The sequence below is a fragment of the Lichenostomus cassidix genome, chromosome Z (assembly GCF_008360975.1).
Source record: "Lichenostomus cassidix isolate B80296 chromosome Z, HeHo_3.0, whole genome shotgun sequence".
Classification (NCBI taxonomy): domain Eukaryota; kingdom Metazoa; phylum Chordata; class Aves; order Passeriformes; family Meliphagidae; genus Lichenostomus; species Lichenostomus cassidix.
Genome location: NC_139511.1, coordinates 10,192,567 through 10,199,879, shown reverse-complemented (window position 1 = coordinate 10,199,879; position 7,313 = coordinate 10,192,567). Strand labels below are relative to the sequence as shown.

The 7,313-nt window shown below is 59.9% G+C and overlaps 1 protein-coding gene across 1 annotated transcript; it reads right to left on the bottom strand.

The window, feature by feature from the left end:
- Positions 1 to 786: 786 nt before the first annotated feature.
- On the bottom strand, positions 787 to 4,630 carry LOC146424365 (uncharacterized). The gene is made up of 9 exons (XM_085042774.1): positions 4,504 to 4,630; positions 3,787 to 3,947; positions 3,594 to 3,703; positions 3,037 to 3,232; positions 2,693 to 2,795; positions 2,385 to 2,533; positions 1,840 to 1,931; positions 1,593 to 1,751; positions 787 to 1,409 (listed from the first exon to the last, which is right to left on the bottom strand). Exons 1-9 carry the CDS (start codon positions 4,628 to 4,630, stop codon positions 1,328 to 1,330), a joined length of 1,179 nt encoding a protein of 392 aa, XP_084898900.1. The 3' UTR covers positions 787 to 1,327.
- Positions 4,631 to 7,313: the final 2,683 nt, after the last annotated feature.

Genomic DNA, 7,313 nt, shown 5'->3' with positions numbered 1-7,313 from the left:
TTCAATTATACAAGTCATATAATACAATTAACAAGTGCAGTTACAACCTTGCTGCAGATTGTTACCTCTCTGCTGCAGTCATGGAAAGATCAAAGACCCCTGGCATTTCACACAAGCTCTCGTCTGACAAAGGCTGACAAAGCAGCGCCTGCACAGATACATGTCTGTCTCAAAAGTGACAACCATCCATTGCACTCTCCAAATACTCCCAGACACGTAAGCAAGCTACAACTTGATGCCTCTTTCCAAAGTGCTTCATCCACACATAAACATGCCAATCGGTGCTGTGTAATTAGATTGAGTTCCGTATCAAAACAGCTATATGCAGTGGGAACCGATCTGTAATGCTACAACTACCAAAGTACAGATCAAAATTCACATCCCCCTAAAACTAAAGACATAGAACAGTATAGCTCCACAACTCTATCCAGCTTGAAAGAGCACTCAAGACCTGCAGAGATGTAACAATGTACAGGCACAATAATACCCGGCTACACACAGGGCTGGCACGAGGTCCAGAAGGAACCCGGCCGGCTCATTTCCCCATGCTCCCTCCCCCTCGGTCGCTCGGTCCCCCGCAGAGCAGCCCTTCTGGAAACGTCGAGCAGATGGAGATCTAGGAAGCAAAGGGAGCACTGAGTGGCTTGCAGTGTGCCCTCAGACCCCCATAGCCTCAGCACACCCACAGCCCCCCCACACCCTGCTAGCCCATCAGCCCCGCCAGTGCTGCCATCCCCCTCAGCGTCCCCAGTGCCCTGAGCCCCGCCAGCCCTCTCTGCACCCCTGCCTCTCCCCTGTCCACTCAGCCTCCGTCGCCATCGCCCTCAGCTCACCCAGAGCCCCCAGCCCCACTGCTTCCTCTCAGCCCCCACAGCCTCACCGTCCTCTCGGTGTCAGCGCCACCATCACCACCTCAGCAGCACCGTGCCTTCAGCGGTGCTGTCCCCTGGGGCGGCCCGGGGCCCTCAGCCTTACCGGCCCCTCAGCGGCTCCCCGGTGCCTTGAGCCATGACGCCCCTGAGGGGGACGGTGCCTGCTGCCACCGGCGCTTCCCGCCGCTCCCGTCAGCTGCGGGCAGCCGGGACCTGGGGCTGAAAGTGCTGCTGGGCACTAGCCCGGCTGCTAGCCCGGATCCCAGCACGGCCAGAGGGCACAGAGGTGGCCCAGCGGGCAAGGCAAGGCGGGGAGAGGGGCAGCAGAGGGGAAAGAGGGCCTCCAAAAAGCAGCCTCCAACTATTAAGAGACCTACCTCATTATCCATGGACATAGAAGTTTTGAAATAAAGGTCTCTAGAATGAAACCTTTTAAAAAACAGAACTATAAACATCTAGAGATAGAACTGGAAGGAAAGGCAATCCGGTTGCCCCACCCTCACAGCCTCTCCCTCGGCCTTGCGCACAGCACTCCTCCTGCAGAGATACAAGCACATGGCCATGTAGGAAGCCAAGGGCTGCAGAGCCCCTGCACAGCTGCCGTGGAGCTCTTGCCAAGCCCTGGCCAGCAGCAGCCCTCGCCGGCCCTTGCCAGTATCTTGGGCTGATGCAGGGCAGTGTGGAGAGGAAGGTGGGCAGCAGAGCCTGGCACTTCCATACCTGGCCTTCTTGAGCTGCTGCAGCCTCCGCCACTGTCCATATCTGCTGCTTCCTCTCCTCCTCCTCTTCTTTGCTGGCTCACAGTCCCCGTCTGCTGCCCAGGCCTCATCATGTGGTCTTTTCCTTCTCTTTTCCTCTGCCTGGGGGTAGCCTGCAAGCCTTTACGTTCATGGTTGGATTAGCTAGGCAAAGGCAGGAGCCACGAGCTAAATCACTTCTTCTTGGAGCATCTGTGAGCTGCTTTTACCTGCTTGACTCAGAAGGGATCGTCAGGGCTCCAGCCTTTTCCAGGGACTCTGTGGAGCTCTCGTGGGTGCTTGGAGGCAAATCTGGAGGTGCCTAAAGCAGAAATTCTGGAGGTGAGAGGTGGCAAGGGACAGCCTGGAGGAGTAAGGCAGCAATTGCCAAATCGCCCCCCTAGCTGTGCAGAGAAGATGCTGCTTTGCATCAGCCGCCTCTCACACAGTACAGCTGCCCCCAAAGAGACTGGAGGGAGCTGGCATGAGCTGGTGTTGTAGCACAAGGCCTCTCAAGTTGTCTGTGACCCCTCCCACTGCTTTCATTAACGTGTGTCTTGTTGTCTGGGGATGCACATGCCTAAACCATTGCAGAAACAAGCTGTCCAGTTTGTGCTAGCGTGTGTCAGTGCGGAGGCTGAAAGGACAGCAGGCAGGCAGACAGGCAGGCAGGAAAGAAGGAAGTAAGGAAGGAAGGCAAAAGTCTCAAGAGTTGCGTGAGAAATTTTGCGCTTTTTCAGGACATATTGTGCCCATGTTTGTGCAGCTGACATACCTCTGTCTTTTGGGCCTGAAGCACTGTGACATCTGTGCTGTCTTGTTGTTTGATGTGTGGCAGTGAGGGGGATTCATGGGGACAGCTATGTGCCTGGGGCTCCTTGTCTGCCTGGCTGGCAGTGCCACTTTGCTCCTCTTGGCGCAGCTCTAAAAAGCAAAAGCATATGCAGCCAAACAAGGTCTCGGAAGACAAGAGCACAGAAAGCAAAAAGCCACAAGTGAACGCTACGCCACTTGTCTGCTGGACATGGAGATTTCTGGGACGCCCAGTCCCAAGCTGCTTCCCTGCTCCCTTCCTGCCCCTACCTGTGGATATCTCGGTGGGCACGGGTGACTCTTCCAGGCCAGCAGCCTCCTCTGCAAAGACATCCTCCAAATTCTCCATCAGAAACTCCACCAGCACCTTCACCTGCACACAGGAAAGCCTTGCTCTCAGATCTGGGGCCTGACAGCATGCCAAGCAGCACCTGCCATCACTGCTGAGCCTTGCCTCTGCACAGAGAACAGTGGCTCTTGCAGGGGCAGCTCTTGCAGGCAGCTTCCACACCAGCCTTGGCTGCAGAGAGGCAGTTGCCAGGCACAGGTACCTCTGGGCAGCCAAGCTGCTGTGGGCTAGCCAGGCTGCAGCCAGCTGCTGAGCACAGTGTTACCTTGTTATTCTCGGCCAGAAGGGTCTCCAAGTCCAACTGCTCCTCCTGTGCTGGGCTCAGCAGGCTTGGCGCCAGGCAGATAGCCAGGCTTCTGCAGCTCACTTGGCTGGTGGACACATGCTGACCAATGTCTTGCAGCAGTTTAAGCAGCTGCTTGAGGAGGAGCAGGTTTGCAGCAGGCAACTTCTTGGCCACCCTGAGGGAAGATAGAGGCATCATTCATCAACAAGGCCATGTTGCCCACCGCCATCCCCAGAGATTTCCCCAGGCAGGGCTGCAGCCAGCGGCTGTGTTGTGCAGCTTTGCAGGCGCTCTCAGCCAGTGCTGGAGGCTCCCGCGCTGCCACAGGAAGGAAGCGCGGTCTTGCTTCCCAGCTGCTGATTTTCCCAGAGCCCATGCAAGGGGAAATCCCCGTGCATTATCCCACAGTGGAAGTGCCAGGTGGCAAGAGCGAGCTGCCCGAACACACAGCCTTTGAAGGAGACCGTCCCCTTCCAACGAGTTCCAGGCTTGTAGCAGTGCCTGCTGCAGAGCTGGAAGCTGCTGCCCACACTTACACTTTGAGCTGAGAGATCTTGTCCTCCCTGCTGGCCATCTGAATGGCTGCCATCCAGTCCTTGTAGAGGTCTGTGACGAGGAGCTTGGAGGGGATACTTCTCACAAAGTCCTGCAATGCCAAGGGCTGCTGGTGAGCCTTGGAAGATGGCAGCCAGGCAGGAGCCTTTGCAGCTGCAGGGCAGGAGGGCTCACCTTGAGGACCATGGCCAGCAGCAGCACCGGCTGGCTTGCCATGTCCACAGGCACGCCATGGTCCAGGGCATGCCGCAGCTCCTGACGTGCCCTGGTGCTCTCCGCTTGCGGAAGATGCCTTCTGTTGAGGGCCCTTGCTGGTGCAGGACATCCAGCAGCTCCTGCAGGAGAGGCACAAGGGCAGAGACATTTGTGAGGAGCTGGGCTGCTCCAAGAGCAGTGGCCAGGGCCAGAGGTCCTCCCCAGCCTGGCCTCCCTGCCTCCTGTCATCAAGGGGCTGGCAGCAGAAGGCTGAGGCACGGCTGAAGAGCCCTATGACCCTTGGCTGGGAGACATACATGGGGACACAGGCTGCCCAGCAGCCAATGCAGGGATGGGCAGCCCCTGTCCAGGCTGCCTTACCTGGATGGGCTGGGGCAGCGTGCCGTCCTCTGCACAGACGGCTGCCAGGGGCTGCCCAAAGAGTGCCCTGCTGCAGCCAGAGCCCTCCTGCCCTGGCGCCCGGGCAGCCCCAGCTGGGCCCCACCGCAGAGCAAAGGGCCGTGGCAGCCACCTCCTCCTTGTTCTGCTGCTCTTGCCACTAGCGCTGATCCCTCCTTCTGCAAAGGAAAAGAGAACCAAAGCTGGTCAGTGGAGACTGCCAGGCCAGTGCTGTCACAGCCTGCTCTGCCCTGCCCTGCCCGCCTGCCAAAAGCGCTGTGCAGAGCCATGCAGCACTCCAGGCAGGGAGCTGGCAGCTGCAAGTGTGGCTGCGGCTCGGAGGCTCCTGAGCACTAGCATGACACTGGGATAAGCTGCCGCAGCCCTGGCCCTGCCTTTCTCTGAGGGGGGATGAGGTGGACATCCCCCCTTGGGTGCCACACGTGCCCAGCCACACTTGTCACGGGACACGTGAGTGCAGCTCACTGCCAGAGCAGAAGCTGGCCTTTCCTCCCCAAACTCACCTGGGCAGCAGCCAAGTTGTCCTCTGCTGTCAGACGGGGCCATGGCAGGCCCTTGCTTAGGATCAGCCTGCAAGAAGAGAGGTGCACTTGGCAAGCAGCCCCGCAGCACAAAGAGCCACTGGCCAGCTGCCTCCCAGCCCCAGCAGCCTGAGTGCAGCACACAGCTGGCAGCCTCCGGCCTGCAGCCTCTCTGCCCTGCAGCCTCTCTACCCTGCGCAACAGCAGTGCTGCCAGTGGCAGCAGCAAAGACATGCCAGTGCTGCCGCTGGCTCCCTGATGCCTCTGCTCGCCCAGTGGCACCAGGGAACCTTGCTTCCCCGCGCACAAGGCCACTGCGCTAGCCGCACCTCCCTGGCACCCAGCACAGCCAGAGGCCTCAGTGGGCAGAAAGGCAGCCCTTCTCACCTTTTCCAGCTCTGCGATCAGCCGCTCCAGCTTCCTGCCCCTTGATGTCCTTCCCTGTGCAAGAGAGAAGCAGTGCAGGAAGGTGAGCAGCCATGCCTCTGGGGCCAGGCGCATGGAGAAGCGCTCGGGCACAGAGCCTGCAGCAGAGACACTCACTTGGCGGCCGCTGTTCAGCTGTGCAGCCAGAGCTTTAATGCTTGGCAGGAGGCTCACTCGGGCTCCCTGGCTCCTGTGCAGTGGCAAAAGGGATAGGCAGAGAGCTGGGTGAGCCCACAGCCACCTGTTGTGCCTTGTCAGGCAGCTGTGGCTCACAGCTACCCGCAGCCGCAGGGGCAGCTCTCCCCAGCTGAGGAGCTGTGCGGCCTCTGCAGGAGCATCTCCCTGCAGCAGCAGCCTTGCAGCAGCAGCTTACCCCTGCAGTGTGCCCACCCACTGCTCCTTCAGTGCCTGGGAGCTGCAGGAAGAGAGGAGAAGCAGCGTCAGAGCCCAGGGGCTGGGGGCACACATGCACACCCGAACTCCTCCTCGCCATGCCCAGGGACACAGGGGCAGGACCAAGCCCCGAGGTGGGGGCCGGACGGAGGTGCTGCCCAAGCCTTGGGCCCCTGTGAGCTGCCAGAGCCGTGGCTTTTGCCCTTGCCTTCTGGCGAGCCGAAGCTGCCTGGGGGACACAGGCCACTCCCTGCTCCTGCTCTGCACGGAGGCCAGAGGCCATGGCAAGGCTGCCGAAGGCCTCCTGCTTCCCTCAGCTGGCAAGCTCTCCTGCCCTGCCACGGCACGTGGCATCACAACTCACCCAAAGGTGGCAATGCACGAGCCGCTGGGCCAGATGAGGATGATGGAGGTGGCATCCTCATCGCTGCCCTCCTGCTGCTGCTCTTCTCTCAGCAGCGCTGCCTCCTCACCGCTGCTCAGCACCCACAGCTGGTCCAGGGCCAGGCAGAGCCGTGGGCGCAGGGTGGTCCCTTGGCTGCAGAGAGCAGAGGCAAGCATTGAGGGGCAGGTGGCCTCTCTGGCATCCCCCTGCACAGAGCCCTGCTGTGTCCCCCCCCTTGCCCCCGCCGCCCGCCAACGTCGGCATGCACAGTGGTGCATGCAGCCCCAAGGGGCTGGGGGCCTGGGGCTTAGGCCAGGCTGACTGTGCCCTGGCCCAGGGACAGGAATGGGGCAAAGGCAGCTGGGCTTTTTGCAGGCTCTTACTGCAGCTTGGTGACCACCAGTTCCTTCTGGTGGAGGAGAAAGCACCTCTCGCTCCTCTTTGGGCCGCGGTGCAGAGTCACATCTGCGCTCAGCACGGCCTCGTCGCTGCTGACAGCCTTCCTGCAGAGCAGAGCAGAGAGTGGCAGCCATGAGAAAGGCAGCCCCTTCTGTTGTGGGGCGCAGCTGTGGCCGTGTGTCCCTGGGCTCTAGGGGAGCCTACCTGCAGACGAAGCAGCTCTTGGCCTGGCCCATCCTGCCTGGCACAGGAGGACCCTGGTCTCTCTGCAAAGACACGGGCCACTCGCTCACGGTGAGGAGTCCAAGCAGGATGAAGAAGCTGGGCTAATGCCGCTTGGTCAGAAATTCGCTTTCTTGCGCAGTCGCTCCGCACAACAGACAGCTCTGGGTTGCTGCTGCCGCCTCTCGTGGATGCTGAGTCCAACTGAGCCAACGGTGCAAACCCAACTGACTCAACGGTGCAAACCCAACTGACCCAGTGGTATGACCCCAACAGACCCTGGGCTGGACAGTGGGGCGGGGCAGTGGGGGCAGGACTTCCTGCCAGGCTGGCCAGTGGTGGCTTTGCATGCGGCAGCCCAGAGCTGGACATACACGAGGCCAAGGCTCACCTCCCTCCACATGCTGCCAGGGCTTTTTCTCCCGCAGGCCTGCACTCACTCAGCTGCCTTGGCCCTAGGGGCTCTTTGGGCCCTTCAAATTGCTCAGCCTGGCCTCCAGGAGCAGCTGCTTTCACAGCTGCCTCTGCCCCAGCCTCTACTGCTGCAAGGGCTTCTTCCTCCTCTGTTGCAGTGCACGTGTATCATTGGTTCTACTCTGTCCCCAAGTATGGCTTATGTTCTAGAAGTTTCTCCTTTTTTCTCCTTAGCTCTGTATGTTATTAGTTCTTTGAATTTGTACCCTCCCTTATCACAAGTCTATCGGTTTGTATCCCTATGGCCTTCCCTCTGGCCTTCCCTG